The sequence below is a fragment of the Herpailurus yagouaroundi genome, unplaced genomic scaffold (genome assembly GCF_014898765.1).
Source record: "Herpailurus yagouaroundi ecotype Mexico unplaced genomic scaffold, PumYag 213, whole genome shotgun sequence".
In the NCBI taxonomy this organism is placed as follows: Eukaryota; Metazoa; Chordata; class Mammalia; order Carnivora; family Felidae; genus Herpailurus; species Herpailurus yagouaroundi.
Window position 1 is genome coordinate 6,769,203 of NW_024412444.1, and position 22,823 is coordinate 6,792,025.

General features: G+C 38.5%; 1 protein-coding gene and 1 long non-coding RNA gene across 5 annotated transcripts in view; one reads left to right on the forward strand and one right to left on the reverse strand.

Annotated features, from left to right (window-relative positions):
• Window positions 1-15,185, forward strand: part of LOC121016782 (uncharacterized) — a 46,388-nt gene extending 31,203 nt beyond the window's left edge. The window contains exon 3 of the long non-coding RNA XR_005784459.1: window positions 15,095-15,185. This is a non-coding gene — a long non-coding RNA (uncharacterized LOC121016782). The remainder of the gene's footprint in view (window positions 1-15,094) is intronic.
• PTPRG (protein tyrosine phosphatase receptor type G) overlaps window positions 1-22,823 on the reverse strand; it is a 722,691-nt gene that overhangs the window by 4,627 nt on the left and 695,241 nt on the right. For all 4 annotated transcript variants that reach the window (XM_040454574.1, XM_040454572.1, XM_040454573.1 and 1 more), the window contains 8 exons: window positions 22,549-22,684; window positions 21,831-21,977; window positions 19,340-19,433; window positions 18,373-18,449; window positions 17,755-17,883; window positions 14,444-14,590; window positions 13,591-13,733; window positions 483-618 (listed from right to left, as the gene is read on the reverse strand). In XM_040454574.1, coding sequence (XP_040310508.1) covers window positions 483-618; window positions 13,591-13,733; window positions 14,444-14,590; window positions 17,755-17,883; window positions 18,373-18,449; window positions 19,340-19,433; window positions 21,831-21,977; window positions 22,549-22,684 — 1,009 coding nt within the window. The remainder of the gene's footprint in view (window positions 1-482; window positions 619-13,590; window positions 13,734-14,443; window positions 14,591-17,754; window positions 17,884-18,372; window positions 18,450-19,339; window positions 19,434-21,830; window positions 21,978-22,548; window positions 22,685-22,823) is intronic.

Below are 22,823 nucleotides of genomic sequence, written 5' to 3' on the forward strand. Positions count from 1 at the left end.
CATTTATGCTAAGAAACTTTAAAAAATGACTTGAATCCTTTCATAGTGGAGACCTTTGCCTTCTGCATGTCACTTTGTTGTTAGTTGGGAACTCATTCTCAGTACAGACAGTGAATTAAGAGAATGGAATATCCCTGTGCTAGCACTGGAGAATACCATACTCTAGAAAGCAGAGTTTCTCACTCTCAACACTAATGATGTTTTCAGGAAGATGATTCTTTGTTGGAGAGGTGTGTCTGCTGCGTGCCAAGACGTTTAGCAGCTTCCCTGGACTCTGCTCAGTCGGTGCCAGAGCACTGGTCTTCATCGCCAGTTGTGACGACCAAAAAAAAAAAAAAGTCTCCAGATGTTGCCAAACATCCCCTGGGGGTGGGAGGGCGGGGCAAAACCACCCCTCACTGACAACCGCTGCTCTAATTCAAGTGTTTGCCTGAGTTTCGGTTGATGGAGGAACAGGTTTCACAAAGAAGCAAAGTACTTACAATGTCTGTGAATACTCCAGGCCTCATAAGATTGATCATTTTTGCAACCTGGAAAACATCCACAGCATTTTCATTCTCCAGTTGCTGGGACAGGGTGGTAAGGGCACACAGCATTCCTGCTGAAACTGCTCCATACCTTGGGGAGGAAAAAAAAAACAACGCTATTTCAGATTTGCTTAGGGAGTAAATTTACTGGAATGAAATTAACACCATATATTTGCATGGTGGCATATGTTTGCATAGTCCGCACACAGACTGCAGTGACCTCTCTTCTTGAAATCAGTGAAATGCTGGACAGGGAGAGAAAGATGTAGAGACTAGCACAAAGGTGCCATTTGTTCATGAATGTGAAAGCTCCCAAACTGGCTTATCAGATGCTCAGCTTGATACTCCAGATGAAATGAGAGGTTTAAAATTAGACTGGGGATAGCTATAGAAGACTTAATGCTGGGGATGAGGTGGGAAAAATACGAGAACCCTAACTACAAGCTCCTGGATGTGCAGAGGTAGGGAAAGGATCTGAAAAAAAAAAAAAAAAAAATCCCCCCCCCCCCCCCCCAAAAAAACCCAGCTAAATCAAACTTAAAAAACGTGACTTGAAATGTGTGGCTCAAAATGTAGTCAGAAAAGTTTCAAAATGAATTTCACATTAGGTCATTGTTTTTGGCACTGAAGTGGAATTTTGCCAGTTAGAGTACCTGTGATAAAAGTCTTGGAAAAATATGGTTGTTTTTGACACTCTCTCTCTCTCTCTCTCTCTCTCTCTCTCTCTCTCTCACACACACACACACACATTTAGAATGGAAATCCCATTTTTTTCCAGGAACCTCTGGTGGCACATTAGTGTTAAGAAAACAGAGGGATTGAATGAATTGTTCCAGGTGATGATGCTGGTAGAAATGAAACTAGAATTTATATGGCTTGCATATGTATATGGCTTGTGCCCACTGTTCTATTAAAAACTATTAAATGTGCAGTTTATGTGCAGTTTCTGAGTTTATCGTTATATGAAATTGAAACATTACAGATGTTTTACATCTTTAATACAAATAAGACCAAAGCTCCCAACTTTAGAGGTTAGCTAGCTAGAGGTAAAAACTGTTCTACATTTAGGTCCAGTCGCCCAGAGTCCAGTTTGTTGGTACATTTCAGTCTGGTTCATTACTTCCGTGCTGTATGCATACTGGACTCGCTGACTTCCCTGTAGGTGGGCATTTACATGGTTCGTATCTTGGGCATACCAGTGGAATTACCATGAGTAGAAAAATTGGCTCACAGGTATGCCCATTTTTAGTTTTAAAGATACTGCAGTGTTTCTCTCCTAGTGGTTGTTACCGGTTTATCCCCCTCCCAGCATGAGAATACTTGTTTCTCTGACATCATTTTATTTGAATTTTTTAAAAGTTTATTTATTTTGAGATCGAGAGAGTGAAGAGGGGATGGGGGAGAGGGAGAGAGAGAATCCCAAGCAGGCTCTACGCCGTTGACACAGAATCCGACATGGGGCTTGAACTCACAAACTGTGAGATTATGACCTGAGCTGAAATAGAGACTTGGATGCTTAACTGACTGAGCTACCCAGGTGCCCCCATCTTCTCGTCATTTTAAAGTTGAAAAGCTTCTCCTAATCTGATGGGTGAAAAATTGTATCCTAATGTTAGTTTAATTTGCATTTTCTTGATTACCAGGAAGTTTGAGAATCTTTTGTGTTTATGGCCTGTGTTTTCTCTTCTGAAATTGTGTGTTAATATACTTTGGCCATTTCTCTTAGCTCTCTGTTATTTGTAGCATAGGTTGTAAATATTTCTTCCAGTGTCTCAGTTTCCCTTAACATTGTTTATAGGTACTTTTGTTACACATAATCAAATGGCTTCATCTTTTATTTTTGGCTTTTTTGGAATCTTGAGAATGCTTTTTCTAACTCAGCACTTTAAAAACATTCTCCTACATTTTTCTATTTTTATTTTTTACATTTCATTGTATATTTCATCTGAATCCTATTTTGGTATCAGGTTATGGTCTGATTTTACTTATTTTTCTAGTGGATGACTTTTTTTTTTTATTGGATAGTCTCCTCTTTTCTCATTGAGTTTCCTTTGTATCAAATACTAAATTGTCAATATAGTTTCTGAAATCTGTTTGGCCCTTTAATCTATTTTTTGTATTTCCCTACATTTAATTCCTATAGATTTTTAATGTTCTGACATCTGAAAGAGCAAGTTCCTGTAGTCTTGGCTGTCTCTACATTCATTGTTTCATGTTTTTTTGTGCTTCAAACATCTGTATTTTCATTTTTACTTGTACACTCATTTCCAAATACCTCTACTCCTTGATTCCTTCCTGTCCTGTTTCATATTAGTCTTGAAACTGAATGCTCAAGGAACACAAAAAGTTTTACTGGGGTTTTGCTTGGTTTGCCCTCAATACATAGATTGGTTAGAGGACAGTAACCTCTTTTTGAGTTTTTCTGTTCATGAACATGATATCTTTTCTCCCTTTTTCAGGTCTTTTGTAGTTATCATTTACATTTTACAGTTTTCTTCATTGTCTTTGCCAGTTTCATTTTAGGGTAATTTCTAGGTGCCTTTTTAGAGTCTGTCATTCCTAAGAATGGCCTCTTTTTATGATCTTTTGTTTGGTTTCAGTTGATACATAGGAACATTAGTGATTTTCACATGGTGAACTTGTATCTTGCCATGCAGAACTCTTTTTACGTTCTAATAATTTGTGGATTATCTAGGAAGTTGGTTCATCTTTATCTGCCAATAATGTTAATTTTGTCTCTTTTCAGCTTTTGTATTTCTTACATCTTTTGCTTTTATTGCATTGGCTAGGACCCGGTAGTTGTGCATTGTTAACACTGCAAGGGGGTCTCATATTGTAAAGCCCCAAGTTTTTCGTGTTAAATAAAGATGTTTGCTGTGGGCTTCTGATAAATAACATTTATCAAGTTAAAGAAGATACTTGCGACTTTGTTTGCTAAGAGTGTTTTCTTTTGGGGAGGGAGATCATGAGTGAATGTTATTTTATCCTGTGCTTTCCAACACCTATTGACTCTTTTAGCAATTCCTTTAATAATGCCCTGAATTCACTTGAGAGAGCAGTGGTAACGCTTAACCAGCTCTACACCCTTTTCATGATACATGAAACCATCTTACTTTTTTTTTTTTTATTTTAAAAAAAAAATTTTTTTTTTTCAACGTTTATTTATTTTTGGGACAGAGAGAGACAGAGCATGAACGGGGGAGGGGCAGAGAGAGAGGGAGACACAGAACCGGAAACAGGCTCCAGGCTCTGAGCCATCAGCCCAGAGCCTGACGCGGGGCTCGAACTCACGGACCGGGAGATCGTGACCTGGCTGAAGTCGGACGCTTAACCGACTGCGCCACCCAGGCGCCCCAAAACCATCTTACTTTTAATGATACATATTTCTTTTAATCCAACATACTGGATTTTGACAGTATTTTATTTAGATTTTTGTACCCATAAATCAAATAAGTAAGATTGGCCTATACTTTTCCATTCTGGTGGTCTCCTTTTTTTTTTTTTTTTTAATCAAGGTTACACTAAATCTCCTGTATTTGTTACTGTTTAAGTATAGCCTAGTGAGGACTTGGTGGGCCTTAACAGTTTGGGAACTTGTTATTCAGTTCTTGGTGATCACTAAGGTGTGTTATGCTCTTACTATGTGCCAGGATCTCTTACAGGTATTAAGTGTACCAACTTAATCGTCACAATAATCCTGTGCTATGACTGTTGTTATTCCCCTTCCAAAGCTGAAGAAACAAGGTACGTTCTGGTGACGTAACTGGCCAAGGCCTCACAGTTTGCCAGACGAGTTTAGTTTGAGCTGATACATGTTAATGGCTCATAATAGAAGCTAGTATATACAGTATGTTCAGTAAACACCATTTATTATACTTATTATTGAGACTTAAAACATGTATTGGTATAAACAATTTCAAGTGTTTATTTTAAAATATTTCTATTTTAACCTTTTATTATTAGAAAACATCAAACACTTGAAAGTACTGTAACTTTGATGTAGCCATTACTCAATTACAGCCGTCACTGGCTCATGGCCAATCTTTTTTCACATCTCCTTCTTCCCGCATATCCTTTGAAGTAAATCCCAGGTATTTTATTCGTTAATATTTTAGTATAAAAGATAAAATTAAAAAAAAATACATATAAACATTATCACACCTCAGCAAATGAACAGTTACCAAATATTTTGAGTGTAACTGCGGATACATGGTTAGATGCTTTTCTTCCCAATGGCAATTTATGCCCTCCCTACTTTTTCTTCACCATTTTCCAAAACTGTATGTTTTATGAGACTTAAGTTCTTAGAAAATCTCAGCCGTTATTTCTTTAATCTCTTTTGTCAACATGGATCACTTCTGAGACGTATGTTAGAACTCACCTATCTAGTCCGTAACTAAGTTTGATTTCACTTCTGTCCATTCTACTACTACTAGCCTGTCTCTTGTTTTTCCCCTATCTTGGACTCTCTCATTTGTTCCTGTTTGATTATACATGTTTCTGGTTAATGTCCTAGTCTTCTGTTAGATCTCTGAGCATGTGTTCTATTGTAACTGCTCCAGTAACTGATTTACACTTTGTTGTTGTTCTTCTTGCTTTGATCATTATGTTAACTTTCCGCAGATTCTAAATTGTACTCAGTTTACCTTCTTATTTAGCATGACTAGCGTTTTTTTTTTTTTTAATCCTCTGTACTAATTATTATTTTTTCCAGTAGGACCAAAATCTAACCTTTGCTTAATATGTTCTAGTGAAACTGTTAGACTCAGGACCCTTTCCCCAACCTCCCCCTGTCCCCCAAACCAATCTCTTTGTTAAAGCTCTCCATAGCCTTTCAGATAGAAAAGTCCCGTATTACGTATCTTATTATAGTGTGTACTCTATGTGGATGTACTCTCGCCTGTCCTTGGATTGCCTTTCTTAGATTTAGCCACTCTTAAATAAGCACCTAAATTAAAAGGAAGCACCTACACAGTAAGATTTCAAACAGGACCAGAAACTAAGTCAAATTAATCAAATCCACAGATCATTTAAATATTTTCTACATACCAAACATGATAGTGAAAGGGTAAAGACTGAAAAAATAGAGGCCATTCTCAGATTAGGAATTAGATAGAATTAGAGGATATTTATTGAGTTTCATGGATTTGCCCTTCAGACTATAAGAACTTGGTGAAAAAGTGATACTAGTAATTTTATAACATATATAAAACAAGAGTAGTGTACAGATTCACTGTTTGCCTTTCTCAAAGGGCCCCATTGAGAGGAATGTTTATTTAGTGCAGTTAAGAAAAAGCAAAATGTGTTTTCATCTTTCCTTGCCTGTACCTCAAAGAAATAGAAGTACTTGAAGTTCCTGATGTACAGTAATGGTAAGTGCTCTATATTCATTTTAAACCACAGTGGGATTCCTTGTATTGTCAGTGTGTATAATACCTCTGCCCACTTAATTATATTTTTTACTCTTCCATATAATTATTGTACCTTCGCTTTTAAGAGGTTTTAACAATCACTTTATTGCTCCAATAAGCATTAAAAAAAAAGTTTTAAAAATCATAACCAAAAATGCAATCCAGAGTTATAACTCTGTCACTATGAAGAAACTAAAGCTTCCCGTAGAAATCATTAGGGCAAAAAGGAAAACAGAGTTAAAGCTTGAATATGCAGCGGTCTGGGGGAATCAAGGCAACATGAAAGCCTTCCACAGCACTTTAAGAAATTAACACTTTGGGGAGTGCCTGCGTGGCTAAGTTGCTTGAGTGTCTGACTCTTGATTTCAGGTCAGGTTGTGGTCTCAGGGTTGTAGGACTGAACCCCATACTGGGTTCCTCAGTGAGCCTGGAGACTGCTTGAGATTCCCTCTGTCCCCTCCCCCAATCTCTCTCTAAAATAGTACTTACAAAAAATTTAAAACTTTGGAAGTGAATGAGAAAATAAAGTAGGGAAACATGGTCTGGAGAACTGAGGGACATGAATGCCAGAGTGCTTCCTGTGACAACCAGTGGGAGGCAGTGTTAACCAGCAGGATTAGATAGATCTGGATCTGATTGCAGTCAGGGCCAGCTTCCTGGCCACGGTCTGACGGGTCTCCTGCTCACAAGAGTCTTGCCCTTAGTTTAATGCTGTGCTGTGGCCATCTGGAACTTTTTTTTACTGAAGTATAGTTGATAGACCGTATTAGTTTCAGGTGTGTAACAATGATTTGACAAGTATATATGTTATGAAATATTCACCATGATAGTGACCCAAGTTATTAAATTATTAAGTATATTTCCTATGCTATACTTGTCATCTCTGTGATTTATTTATAACTGGAAGTCTGTACTTACTAACACCCTTCACCTATTTCACCCCTCTCCCTACTGCTGACAACCACCAGTTTGTTCTGTTTATCTTAGTTTACTTCTGTTCTTTGTTTTTATTTAAGATTCCACATAGAAGTGAAATCACTTGTATTTGTCTTTATCTGATTACTGCACTTAGCCCGATACCTTCTAGTTCTACCCATGTTGATGTAAAAGGTGATTTCTTTTTTTTTTTTTAATGCCTGAGTAATATTTCATTGTATACATACATCACATTTTCTGTATCCACTCATCTATTTACGGACATTTAGATTTCTTATGTATTAGGACTATTGTAAATACCGCTGCAGTGAACATAGGGGTGCATGCCTCCTTTTCAATTAGTGTTTTTGTTTTCTTCTGATAAATGCCCATAAATGGCATTACTGATCATATGGTATTTCTATTTTTACTTTGTTGAGTAGTTTCGGCGCTGTTTTACATAGTGGCTGCACAGATTTATTTTTTCCATTTCTTCTAGGTTTGTCTAACTTGTTAGCTTAGAATTTTTAATAGTACACTCATTATCCTTTGTATTTCCTTGGTGTTGGCTGTAACTTCTTTTTCATTTGTAATGTTATTTCAGTCTGCTTTCTTTCTTGAGTCTGGTTAAAAATTTTTTAGTCTTGTTTATCTTTTCAAAGAACCAGGTCTTGGTTTCATTGATTTTTTGTTTTTTTTTTAAGCCTATTTGTTTATTGTGAGAGTGGCAGAGAGAGAAGGGGAGAGCGAGAATCCCAAGCAGGCTCTGTGTTGCCAGTGCAGAGTCCACTGTGGGGCCTCAAACCCATGAACTCATGAGATCATGGCCTGAGCTGAAACCGAGTGGGATGCCTAGCCAACTGAGCCATCCAGGCGCCCCTTCATTGATATTTTCTATGGTTTTTTTAGTCTACGTTTATTTCTACTCTGATCTTTTTTCTTTTCTTCTCCTAAATTTTGGCTCTGTTTGGTCTTCTTTTTCTAGTTCCTTTAGGTTCCTAAGGATAGACTGCTTGAGAGTTTTATTTCTTGAGGTAGGCCTGTATTGCTATAAATTTCTTTCTTAGAACTGCTTTTGCCACATCTCAAAAGATTTTGCGTGTTCATTTGCCTCCAGGTATTTTTTAATTTCCTCTTGGATTTCTTCATTGAGACATTGGTTGTTTAATAGCATGTTATTTATCCTCCATATTATTTGTATTTTTTCCAGGTTTTCTTGTAATTTATTTCTAGTTTCATACTATTATGGTCAGAAAAAATGCTTGATGTGATTTCAGTCTTCTTAAATTTATGGAGATTTGCTTAATGGCCTAATATGTGATCCTGGAGAATAGTCCCATCTGTACTTGAAAAGAATGTGTATTATGCTGTTTTGGATGGAATGTTCTGTATGTATCTGTTAAATCCATCTGGTCTAATGTCTTGTTCAAGGCCAGTGTTTCCTTATTAATTTTCGATCTGGATGATCTATCCATTGACTTAAGTGGGTGTTAAAATTTCCTGCTATTTTCTTACCATCAATTTCGCCCTTTAGATGCTTCGATGTTGGGTGCATAGATATTTACAGTTGTTGTATCCTCTTCTTAGATGGATCCTTTTACCATATGTAATGTCCTGATCTTGTTAAATTTTTTTTTTTTTTTGAGAGAAACAGAGCACATGAGCAGGGGAGGGGCAGAGAGAGACAAGGAGAGAGCAAATACCAAGCAAGCTATGCACTTGAGTGCAGAGCCTGATCTCACAAACCTTGAGATCATGACCTGAACTGAACAAAGTCAAGAGCCAGACACTTACCTGACAGAGCCACCCAGGTGCCCCTATTCTTTATTTTAAAGTCCATTTTGTCTGCTATAAATACTGCTACCCCAGCTTTTTTTTTTTTTTTTTCCTTTTTTCATTTCTGTGGAATATCTTTTTCCATCCCTTCAGCTTTCAGTCTGTAGATCTATTTAGGGAGTCTTTTGTAGGCAACATCTGGGTCTTGTTTTTTTATCCATTTAATCTATGTCTTTTGACTGGAGCACTTAAACCACTTACTTATTTGAGAGGTATGTACTTTAACTGTCATTTTGTTCATTGTTTTCTGGTTATTTTTGTAGTTCTTCTAGGTCTTTTCTTCTCTTGCTCTTCTCCCTTGTGACTGAGGACTTTGTTTAGTGTTATGTGTTGATTTCTTTCCGCTTTTTTATATCTATTATAGGTTTTAGGTTTGTGGTTTCTGTAAGGTTCATATATAACATCCTAAATATATAGCAGTGTATTTTAATGGTTGCTTAAAGTTTGAACACATTCTGAAAACTGCACTTTGACTTATCCTCTCCATGTTATTTATATATATATATACATATATATATGTGTATGATGTCATTGTACATCTTAAAGGAGTCACAAAATAGACAATTTTTTTTTTTTAAGATATAATTGATTTTACTGCTTTGGTCTTTTAATCTTTATACTAGTTTTAAGATTGATTTACTATGTTGGTTTTACTAGTGAATTTTTTTTTTAATAATTTTTTACTTACAGCCTTTTCTTTTCCAAAGGGGAGTCTTTAATTTTCTTCTGAGGCTGGATTAGTGGTGATGAGCTCATTTAATTTTGGTGTGGTAAATGCTGTATCTCTTCTTCAACTGTGAATGGTAACTGGGTATAGTATTCTTGGTTATGGGTTTTTTCCTTTCTACACTTTGAATATATCATGCCACTTCCTTCTGGCTTGCACGTTTCTGATGAAAAATCAGCTGAGAGCTTTCCTTTGTAAATAACTAGTGCTTCTCTCTTGATACTTTTAGAATCCTCGATTTATCTTTATTATTATGTGTCTTGCTTTGATTCATCTTGTTTGAGGCTCTCTGCTTCTGGGACTTGGATATGTCTGTTTCCGTCCCCAGGTTAGGGAAGTTTTCTGCTCCTTTCTGTCTCTGTTCTCTTTGTGGGACCCCGATACCAGTAATGTTAGTGTATGTGGACATGCTGTTGATTTCCTCTAGTGTATTTTTCATTTCAGTTATTGGTTCTTTTTTGTATTTTTTCTTTCTTTGTTGAGGTTCTGAGTACATCCATTCTTCTCTCAAGTCTGGTGAGCAACTTTATGACCATTACTTCGAACTTTTCATCTGGAAATTCTTGCTTTTTCCATAGGGCTCCATAAATTATGTAGCTGGTCCTGGCTCTGACACTAACTATATATGTGTACGCAGGCCATTAGCTTCCCACTACCTATTTTTTTCTTATGTGAAGAAGGGATCCCAAAATTACCCTCTTAGTGGGGTAGTGGTAAGGTTCAAAGGAAAACCAGAATTATTTCTGGGGGTCTTTGCAGCAGTGGGTATAGAAAGCAGTCCATATATTTATGCATCTCCTATGGAGTATCTCAGGATCAAATTAATAGATTACTGGTGATACTCAAAGAGCTCTTGCTTATTTGGGCTATAGCCCCTCTATTTATCGTATGAAAAATTAGAACTGAGAAAATGTCAAAACACAAGGCCATGCAAGCACCTGTTACAGAAGCTGTCAGAGTGCGAATGAACAAAGCAAATGGTATCTTTGTATTATTATGGAAATGGTTTTGACTTTTTGAATTCCCCAGAAGGGCCTCCTTCCCAACCAGCAGCCCTTGGATCGTTCTTTGAGAATTATTAATCAAATTAGCCTTCTATGGTATCTAATAGGATGATAGAGCTATATGCAGAGTGAATAACTATTTGCACAAGAAACTGTTTTTCTGTGAATGAATGTCTAATCTATTGTCCCACAAGATGGTAAAAACTGTGCTTATGTTCTAATCCTCTTCTGTCGGAAGGAACATAGGGTCTGCTTAAAAACTTTGACAGTAATGCTACAGATCAGCCTCTGAATCTTGAATACAGGATGCTGTGAATAAAGCAGTTTGCCTTTATAAGCAGTGCTTGTGTTCAGATACAATCAGTTTACTTTTGGGCGAGGAATTTTATCCTTAGATCATTTTTCTAGGAACTTCGTCCACCTCACAACACAGCTGACAGCCCTGAGAGTAGGTGTTAGATCTCTGTGAAGACCAGGTAAATATCTAGTTTGTGCATTCAAAGTTCAACTCTTTGACTTAAGTGCAAACACTTGGGCCTCCAAGCCTGCTCACTTAAACATTTTTAAGCAGGTAAGATGATGATAAAACAAAATGCAAAGCACAAGGCTCTCTGGGAAAGGTTCACGCTAAGGATATTGTATGTATGTATCCTTCATTTGTATGTCATCATAATCTGAAGCACAGAACCTGCTATGTGCCAGGCATTAAGCTTCACTCTGTAGAGACTGGGACAAATAAGTTATTACTGCCAGTGTCAGCAGTGTAGGGGGGTGACAGTCCTGTGAACAAGTGGGTGCAACATGATGTGATACACAACAACAGCACAGCTAAGAATGTGATGTCTGTCAGTGATTTTAAATGATTACCTCTAGGGGCGCCCGGGTGGCTTGGTCAGTTCAGCGTCTGAGTCTTGATTTCGGCTCGGGTCAGGATCTCCCTGTTCCCGAGATTGAGCCTGGCATCAGGCTCTGTGCTGACATGAGCCTGCTTGGGATTCTCTCTCTCCCTGCACTCCCAACACCCGCCCCCCCGGCCGTCTCTCAAAATAAATATTTTTAAAAGATAAATGATGACCACTGGGATGAGTCACCAATAGTTTCAAGGAGAATGACTTCTGAAGTGTCTGTTGAGTGACAGAGCACTCAAAGGAAGTAGCATTTGCAGGGGCAAGGTGGTCTACAGGAAGGAATGGACTGAGGACTAGGATGACCGCTGCATGAGTAAACTTTGGCCAGACTGCAAAGGAATTTGGAAAGTGTACTGAAAGAATGGGTGACATCAGTAAGACTCGTGGCCAGTTGGATGTGGAGGTGAAGGGACACACAAAAAGGGCTCTGCCTTGCACAACTCAGTGGCTGGAGGCAGGCTGAGAGGATGAGTTTGGTCTTAGACATGCTAAATTAGAGGTGTCTGTCAGCCACCAGGAAGGGATACTAAGAGGCACAAAAAGTAGGTAAGATGGAAACTGAAAGGTAACTGGTGTTCACAAGATTGTATTACTGCTAGCAGGTGTTTAAATAGTTCAAATTTGCTTGAGTAATGTGGAAAAGTAATTTCTCTGGAATCCCTTATCTCCTAAAGAGTGGATACAGGAACACATGTCTTTAGGAGGTTTTTAATCTAGCTCACCTACATGGTATGTGCTGATCTAGTTCAGAATTAATTTACTCTTTTCTTGTGTGGGCCTGAGAACTACATTTGATTAATTTCAGAGGTGACATATTCAGCATGAGGCATAAAATAAAAATCACTGAGTAAGACAATATATCCCCAAACTGAATCTAGACAAAAGAATCAAACAGTTCTTTTTAAATGACGTACCAAGTTCCTGTTTTTTCTCTTTCCCTCATCCCTTACCCATGAAATGTAAGTTTAGTTCCATTACCAACTTGAATACAAAATAACAGCAAAATCACAGACCTGGGCAGCAACATTAGAATTCAGGCTGAATTCATAGCAGCTGGCAGACCCCAAAGGTATTTGAAAAGCCAATACAGATTAGTGGGGGAAAAAATCTCTAGAAGCAGCCTTAATTTTATACTATAACTGCATACCCTAAATTTTCATAGACCTGTAACGGCTGCCCAGTTACTTTGAAACAGTCATTATTTCCTCAAACAAACTCCAGAAAACTCTTTGGAAGCAGCCATTAATATGGCTTTCTTCAAATAAGAGAGAACCATGATTTGAGGTACAGGTGTTGACCTAAATTGGAAGTCTGTGGTCACTTCATGTTGCAGAAAAAAATGGAAAGACTTAACCATAAGCTTTACTTTCAAATTGATTAGTATCTATGCTTCCAGAGTGGCTGCTGATTTAATGAATGTAACGGATGCACTGAGAATTTGCTGACGAAAGGAGCTACCTTGGAAATAAAACAGAAATGAAGATATCTAATTGGTGCCACATTAGCTAAAGGTCTGTGAGAGTCTGAACAATCTGGAATTACACAAGTGATTTACAGGTCAATGCCAGTCATTACGTTTGACCCCAAATATTCATATACCATAAAGTCTACCTATGATCCTTTCTACTTTAGTAAGAAGGAAAGTATCTAGGTTTGAATACCATGTCCAAACAGACTGCAAACTCTAAATTTATCATTAATAAGTAACTTTCTCACTCCTAATCAATGAAACCATATTTAAAAATTTTTCTTCTAGGGGCACCTGGGTGGCTCAGCTGGTTGAGTGTCGGGCTCTGGGCTGACAGTGTGGAGCCTGCTTGGGATTCTCTGCCCCGCCCCCAACTTGGGTGTGCGTGCTCTCTCAAAATAAACAAACAAACATCCTTCTAAAAAAAATTAAAAGTCTTCTTTCCTAATAATTTTTGCTGAAATTCAGGGTAGGGTATAAAAATAATTGTTTAAATAATGGAAATAATAATTTAAAATTGTTTTTGAAACATAAAACCTCAGAAAGCTTTCAAGTGTACTTTTGTAGGCCGGTATAGTGCTTTCACCTTTCTAGAACATACACTCCAGGAGTACCTGAAGCCTTGGAAGGGTGGGACACATTAAAACTCAAACAGATCTACAACCTGCCCCTGTAGACACTGGAAAAAACTCAGAATGGTCACAAGCAGATAGAGTCTGTCTTTGCCTTTCTACTCCTATAGCAATTCCACAAGAAACATGTTTGCATTTTAAAATTAAGAAATAGATACATACTCATCATGAACAATGGTGGGGCCGTCCCTTGTTAAGGCCTCTTCCTTGATGACATTGATAAGTTCGAAAGTACTGCTGATGGGGGCATCTGGGTTAGGCCATTTGGGACACTGGAAGTGCCGAACTTCTAGGACATAGTCATCCTGTAACCAATACAACAGAAGTCACAGCCCAGCCCATTAGATCTGTAATCTAATGACTAGAACTTGTTCCTGAGATAGCATAGAATTGAAGAATGCCCCATTAACCAAAATGGGGCTGGTAAGAAGAAAAATAGTAGGGAGGCCTGCCTGCCATTAAAAAATGACCAGGTCATGTTAGTGAAACAGTAAAATTCTGTTTCATTCAGGTGACAAAATTGCAAGTGCCAATAAATTATGAGACTTTGTATCCTACTCTATCTATAAATTGAAAGGAAAAAAATGAGAGGTTAAATCATCATTTAAGTTATAATAACTTATCCTCCTCGTCCTTTCATATCCACCCCATAAGAAGGCAGTTGTTATACATCAAAATGTCGTTTACTAAAAACAAACAAACATACAAAAAATCTTATCATCTGCAACACATTGCAATGTTTACATTTCGGGTGGCAAAGAAAATACTGAGCTCTAGTATATTGTTTTTATAATTAGGTCAACAGACCTATTTGTATGCATGCTCAATCAGAGGAACGGTTACATTTCATCTACCCAGCTGGAAAAAGCAAATATTTGAAGGAAGGAAAAAGGGAGTATAATGAAGTCATACTCAAATGCCTGGGCCCGACTTGAGGTGGTAAGTTACTCTGTTATTACTTGGATGATGCAGGGCCCAGGTAGGGCTGTGACTGAGAAAGGCAGCTTTAGGTTACCTGTGTGGCTTCAAGGATAAAGTCATGGATGATAATTTGTTCTTCATTTGAGAGGCACAGTCTGTCTTTGCTGATAAGGGTGACGGTAAAGGCCTCACAGTTCATGGATTCTTCTCGACTTGGCCAGTATACAAACTCATCTTCTGCCTGTGGGAACCGCCCCCAAAGAAAAAATTCCTCTGCAGTGCTGTCAAACATTTGTTTTTGAATTTTCTTGCAAATTGATGTATCCTGTCTGTCATTTCCCATACCTCCCGAGTCACCTTTTAACTTGGGCACATAGAATTATATCCCCCTCTAATCATCCCAAGTTCAGTGGTCACTGTAAATTGTAATTGATAATAACCGTATTCTAGACTTGCCTCCCTACATCACTGTAACAACCAAAAATGCTCCCCCTAGAGGGGACATATTAAAATTAATCGACTTGGATCCTGTCTTGTTTACTATGATGTATTACAGAATATCTCTCAACTGGGGCTAATATATTATTTCACAATTGCTTAAGCAACGAAGACATCCTAGTTGTTACTTCCTGTGGCTTAACATTTCTACAGCTGATTAGCATTTTGCATAGGGATTTCATAAACGTGGTCTTAATTTTTACAATATACTAGGGAGGTGAGGGATTTTTATCATCTGTCTTTACAGACGAGGACATCAAGACTCAGAGAAGCCTGTAAGTTGTCTCAAATCACACTTGCTACTAAATGGTAAGCAACAGAACCTGTCTGGAAAGAGGCTGTGCATAAATAAGCTTATGTTGGTTCTAAGTACAAAGTGCCTTTTCAAAGAAAAGTTAATCTAACCATGTTAGGTGTCAAAAGGAGATTAACACAGAAAAAGGCTTTCAGCCTTGAGTCAGGCAAGCTTTAAATGTTCATCTATTTTAGCATTAAAAATAAATATTCAGGCTCTTTACTTGAATTCCATCCCTGAAAACTGCAGAGGCCGAAGAAAAAGTGAAGAGATGTAGAGGTGGGAGTCTTTGTGAGAAATACAACGATTAGGGTAAGACCCCTGACCCCCCCATCCCTCTTTTTCTCATCAGTCCAAATGGCAAACTCTGCTTTGCCTGGAATAGCTACACTTCCATGGGCATTTGCCTGAAAATGCTTAGATACTACTAGTGAAGTCAGAAATAATTCTGAATAATGTTCAAAACAAAGAAGGTTTTGTTTAATCTTACATTGTTGCATCAGAAATGAGCCAACAGTCCAATAAGACTTATCACCCTTTCAAGTTTCAATATAGCTTATTGCCAAGTACATTTTTATTTTTAAAGCTCAGCATAAGGGGAAACAGATTAGCAATTGGGTTTAGGCTATACAAAAGACAGTCTGTAACTGTCAGGGGTTTTAATACATTTTGTCCAAGGAAATGGAAGTTAAGACCCTTCTAACAGATACTAAAGATGTAAGGTAATAATGGACAAGGCCTATAAATTTAACCAATGCGCAGAGATTAAACACGGGATTTAGGATTGAATAAATTAATCTGGGCCTTAATTTCCATATCTGAAAAGTGGGAATAACATTATGTACCTGTAAGAAATTAACTTGAATAGTAAATTATCAAATTGGCCTAATGACTGCCAAGGGGATTTTAATAAGCAAACACACACACACACACACCAAAACATCTGACTACAGAAAGCAAATTAGGGAGAAACTGATCATCTTCAAATGCTATGAAAAATACATGCTACTTCTTAATTCAGTAGGACCTCTGGTCTCATGGTTATTTTGCTTACAAATACATTTGTAGATCAAAGATGCCTAGGCATATCTAGAACAGTGCATTCTGACCTAGGAACCCGTGACTTGGGGCTAGTCACAGAATCATGGTCTTGTAAAATTACAGCAGTAAGAAATAAAGCAAACAAAGAGAATCTGCAGACATTTTTTAGGAAAAATGTGCACTGACTTTCGACCCCAGAGCTGAGAAGGCAGACATTCAGGATTCTAGCCCGGTCTCAGCCTGAGGTGACCTGTTCCAGGGCAGTCCTGTGTCCTCACTGTCTGCATGACACGCGTGGACTCTGTTGGTCCAGCCTCCCCATACAAACGAGCCTGTGGGTAGAGGCTTTTGGTGACTGTCCTGTGATAAGTGACAATACCAAAACACTGACTCATCCAACAAATGAACGTTTTAACAACCCTAAATGCCTCCAATTTCCACACGCCAAACAGAATAGACCCCTATTGCCAGCTAATTTGAAAATTTACACTCCAGTTTTGAGTTGAAGATTCTCAATTTTGTTGCCATTCTCTCCTACAGAAGCAGTCGTGGTATTCTGAAACTGGAGCAAAATGCGACAAAGTGAACTTCCTACTGCCTGGGCACGCAGTCAAATGCATGTCGTCAAGACTAGGGGTTCAATCACAGGCTGTTCTTTCTCGATGAAAAAATTCACTGATCTGATACTTGTCGAAGCAGCTCCTCATTGTTTCTTATTTCCGTTTTTGTTTTGTGGGCTTACGTGTCCTCATAACTTCTGAAGACCCAACGAAGTCTGCCATTAAGTTTATTTCGATAAACTTGTTAACCCTTCTTTTATATGGTCTTAGGGACCACAGCAGGGAAGGACTAACTAAATAGAGGAGAAAAGGGCTGTAGCTCAGCCAAGGTCTTAGAAGCACCTTTAAACTGGAACAAAATAGCCTTTCTGTATCTCCTTCCCTGTAATGGATCTGCCTTGCCTAAGGTATGGGGGAAAGATAATGATAATTAGTACTTTAGATACGAATTTTTGGGGGAAGGACTGGGAAAACTTTGCTATGATATTTGTCCCACACCACATCATAGAAAAGGATTAAAAGGTCACTCCGGTTTAAATCCTGCCTCCAATTATTCATGTATGCCCTTTCGGCAAGTTACTTCCCTTGATTTTCTTCGCTGTTAAATGAGATGATAATAGTATCTATGTCATAAAGTGGTAGAGAGGACTAAACAAGTTAGTACGTGTAAACACAGTTACATAGTTAGATGCTATTTTATTTTTCCCAAGGGACATATAGCAGCTCAGAGGTTAAGATCCTATATTAATGACGTTATTAAAAAAAAAAAAAAAAGGCTTTACAAAACCTTCCATGGCCCTGCCATGTACAGCATTAGAGAATCAAGTAATGGAACCGATGGCGACACTTAACTGTGAGACTACAAAAGGAACTTGCTCCAACTTCAAGAAGCGAAGTCTCAATACCCTCCCTAGCACATACAGACAGTGTAGCCCTGTGCTAAGGTATCAAAATGATTTATGCTTCTGGCCTCACAGGCTCATTAATATATAGCAGATGTGCTTTGCTTACCAAGCTCTGGTTGTCTGGCAGCATGACAATGATCTGTGCATTATGATCCCAAATCATTCGCCAGAAATCTTTCGTAGTATGTGGCAGAGGATGCTGGGTTATAATAAATTCATTGCTCCTATAATAGCCCTTCAGTTAGGAAGACGGAAAATCAGCAGTTACAAACATTTTATTCTGACGCCGGGGTAAGTAAAATATGTTCACGAAATAAGACGGCATTGTTTTGACCACACGAAAACAATTGAAAAAGGCAGTCAGTACATTTGGCTAATTTTTAGCTGTATATGCTAACATGTGTAGATATTTTTCGCTCCACATAAATTTCCTCCTAGTTACCCCTGCTGTTTTTACTTAACGGCAATTTCAACATTTATTCAAACGCTAGATGGGTGAAATTAACAATAAAATTAATTCCTTAATGAACACTTCTCTTAAAGTATTTTTGTACCCCCACTGGCTAGGAGTCTTTTGTTAGAGGTCTCCGGATACAGAAAGCTAATTTTGATATTACACATCGAGAAATCATTTGAAAAGTGAAATCAGCCACATAGGTGGTATCTGCTCTTTAGCACCTTTTAGTTTAATTGAATTTATTTATAATTAACTGTTGACTCTCACCATGATATAAGAAGCATTAATGTAATCTGTTCCTTTCATTCCAGGCAATGGTGCAAGACCCACTCGAGCACGCTCGGCTATGGTATGGAAACAAAACAAAAACTCCACGTTTGCCTTATTATACACACAGAACGCATAGTGCTTTCTGAGATTCACTCGGTGCATCACCTATTCCCCTGGATCCCCTTTCAGGTTAAAACTTACCTATATTTTTAACTAAGCTCAAGTGTTCTCTGCTAAGGAGAATGTCAATGGAATTTTGCTGCACAGTCCCAGGAGGGCAGAGGCAACGTAGGAATCAAATTTTACTGTGGGAGAGGTTTTCACAGCAGAGCATGAAAAGAACACTGTGCAGAGATGACAGGATTTCAGGTAATTTTTAGCCCCGGTTTGATATTCTTTCCATTATACCCACACGTTGTACTTCTGCTGTTTTGCCATAGCCTTATCCGTATCTTTCTCCTGGCAAAGGGCTTAGAAAACAGTGGCCTTTGTCAAGGAAAGATCATCTTTCCAGCGATCAGCCACGCCTGTGTCTCAGCAGACACATAGCATCCTCTGCCGTGTCCCAAGCTATGGATACAAAGGGCCCCGTCTGCATAGTGCCTTGACCTCAATAGCCAGGATAATGTAATAATGTATTCCGGTTGGACGGATTAGTCAGAGATCCTTAAGCTTTCTAGGAGTATTCATGCCACAGTGATAATGGCTTTCTTCATTTTTTTAGTTAGGATGTGGAAGTCCCACAACTCTGGGCTTTCGAGGTGAACCGAAGCTACACTTCACGTGGCACCGAGGCAGCCGTTCGCTGGCACTGACAGCCGCCCCTGCTAGTCTGATCAATGTGCCTGAATCTTCCTGGCAGAACTCTTCCCCTTGGTAGTAGCTGCCTCTTTACAGAATACATAAAATGCAATGAAAAAATACTAACACATTCCACCAAGTCAAATGGATTTTAAGATCTTACATGGCACGACCGAAGAGTTTCTGTTCTTTTCTTTGTTACACTCTTTCTGAGCACTAAAGCATTCCACATACTTCGCATTACATTGCGTGACCAGCTGAAAGAAAAGTAACGCTTTAGTCTTCATTCAAAGGTGTAACTGTGGACATGTTAACTGACCGTAACATGACAATCATTTCATAATATAATGCAGGCATCCAGTCATTCCTTTCTACACCTTAACTGTATACAGTGTTCTATAGCATTTGAATGTCAGCAGAGCTGGAAAACAACAAACCAATGAAACAGAAATTACAATTGACAGCATTTGATGATCTGGCCAAAAAGGTCCATCAGTAGTCAGATTACTCAAGAAAGAAAACATTTTTTCTACCTCAAAGAACGCACTGTTGTGTTTCAGTAGTGGTTACTTCTGTCCATTTCCTTGGTGATGTGCACACCTGTCTCATTTCTACTCTCAGGCCACAGGCTTCTGAGAACAGGTTCTGTGTGCGTAGTAGATGTTTACTGAGTCAATGTAGACTTTCTGGCTGACAGTGTCACTGATTTTTGGAAGTTCCCCTCTGTAATTTCTCACAGGCACATGAGATTTGGGTGGGCCTACACTAGTAAAGACTGCTATATGGTCATAAGAGCTAACCGTGTTTCTTGAACCTAACTCACTAGGTTCTCAGTACATTTCTGTTGAACTAAACTAACATTGTTCTAAGGCCATTATAAGTAATTAGCCCAGAAGTTTGGTTATTCTTCCTGTTCTTATATAGCTTGGTTGAACACTTTGTCAATCCCCTTTTTTTTGGAGGGCTGGGGTATATATCTTAATAGAACATATGGGAATGGCCTCCACCAAATGCTTTAGGACTATTGTCAAGGGCCCTGGATGTAGTTTTCAAGTTTCTGATACTTGTTTTTTTTTTCTCTTGTTCTTAAGTTCTCAAGTGATTAGTGCTTACGAAAGAACCAATGACTTGGTTTCCAATGGAATGGGAAGATTTCTTTGATGAATTTTTTTAAAGTATGTGGAAACAAATATTGCAGGAATAGAAAAGGTAGGATTTAAGAAATGTTGGCACTTATTTATTTTTATTAAAAAATGTGTTTTTTGATGTTTGTTTATTTTGGAAGAAGAAAGAAACAGAGCATGAGTGGGGGAGGGGCAGAGAGAGAGGGAGACACAGAATCTGAAGCAGGCTCCAGCCTCTGAGATGTCGGCACAGAGCCTGATGTGGGGCTCGAACCCATAAACCACAAGATCATGACCTGAGCCGGAGTGGGAGGCTTAACCAACTGAGCCACCCAAGTGCCCCGTGCACTTAAATTTTTTAAGAATTAATTTTAAACATTGAAAACGAGCTACTACTGTGTCCTCATTATTAATGACCTCAAATGGTTTTTAGAATAGTTAGGATGATATAAAAGGAGAGCCAGAAATTTGAAATTGTTATGGAATGAAAAATAAGATTAATTTTGCTGGTTACTCTGCTTGACAATCTCAAATGATGGTTTCAGAATCTATGGAAAGTTTTTTTTTTTTTTAAGTTTATTTTTATTTATTTGTAGACAGAGATACAGAGCAAATGGGAAAGAGGGAGGCAGAATCCCAAGCATGCTCCACATTGTCAGCGCAGAGCCTGATAGGCGGCTCAAACTCACCAACTGTGAGATCATGACCTCAGCTGAAATCAAGAGTTGAACACTTAACCAACTGAGCCATCCAGGCATGGAAAGTCTTATCATGAAAACTAAAATTGCACAGATTCACCTCATTCTTTCCATTTTGATACAAAATGAGAAATTACATATAGAATTATGCAAAAAAAGGAATTTAAAAGACTAATGAGAGACATATATAGAAGAATGTGGAAGGACAGTGTTTGAAAGTTAGAATAAAAGACTGAGGTCTTACGATCTTAATTACTTTAAGGTCCTAATAGTCCGGTTTTTCACCTTTTCCTCAGTCAATTCCATATAAACTTTACCTACCTGTAAACTTCACACCTCTATCCAAGCAAAAGAATAATCCTTTGGGGAAAGCTAACTTCTTGCTAGTATTCCTTAGTAACTTTTTTAGTTTCTGGATTATCTGATAGTCTTTCAGATAGCTTTATTTTGGGGACAGTGTGCCAACAAATAGTCATTCTTAATAAGGGTAAGATAGATTAATTCAAAAAGAATATAGAAGATATTTTTTGGCCTGGAGTGATTGACTCTTGAGTATTAGGTCTTTGTGGCCAAGGGCTGCTCATGTTTACACTCAGATCAAATCCTAAGTTGCTCAGAAGGAAATCTAGCACTGCACTGTCTACTTGGATACCAACAATTCATACACAGGTCAAAACTATTTCCTTCCTATTACATTTGAAGAATACAGAGGATAATCCCTTTTGGTCCATACATTCATGGAAAAAAGACATGACTCCCATATTGAAGATGTTTCTTTACTTCTTGGTTGGTTGGTTTGTTTTTTAACCCAAGAAATTTATTCGGAACACACCTTGAATTGTTTTTCCAGCCGCGTCTTTCCTCCTACTCCTGGTATGAGGATGCTGTTAACATAGCTATGCAGCTGATTTGAAGATACTTCAGTCTCCTTTCCTAGAATGGCTTCCAACAAGGCATCGTGGATGAAAATGTACTGCTCCTGTAAGGGACAGTATATGTCATCACTGAGAAGAGCTGGTAAGGGGTAGCCGCCTCGATCCGTCAGGCAATCGACCTCGGAGCAACTCTTCTAACAGGGACCTCCCTATAAATTCCTCCTGCACTTACCGGTAGGTGGCCTGCTCCATTTCTTACTGGTTTATCCCTTATTACTTATTTTGGGGTCAAGACTGTGTTTTCCATACTAGGCCCAAAACAGTAGGTTCAAGGGAGCATGCAATGGAGAAATGTGTTTAATGATCACCTTTTAGAACCAATCTACTTCTCACGCCAGACTGCATGTTTAGTTCCCCACGGCATCAAACACAGCACTAGATACAGCTGTGTCTGCTTCCTGAGTGCTGGTGTAGTTCCTGAGAAAGCCACACGTGAGCGCCACCCAGAAATGGGAAACTGAGCCAATGAGTAGTATCATGGTCAGGCCATCTTCCAATACAAACCTGTAAATGCCTTCAAGCCCCACGAGAGGAATTTGCCTCCTTGGAATCATTTAACTTTCAGTTACGGCATGTGCTAGAAATCTCGTGAGAGCACCTGAAGGTGCCCCTTACCTCAGTCTGGACGAGGTAGTTACGCTGTGTCCTGATATGCTTCAGGAATCCAAGGACGTTAACTGTGCTTTTGTCTTTTATCTGTTGCAGCATGCTGTCTATTACAATGTAGGTGCCTGTCCTGCCCACACCAGCGCTAGAAGAAATGAGGACACCCAACTAGGACGGTCATTCGTTTAACAGTAACCTGGAAAAGTTACCATCTAAATATTGAGTGAGCAGAGAAATAACCTTGCCATTTAGATAACCTAGTAGAGTTGACACAAGTTATTCGT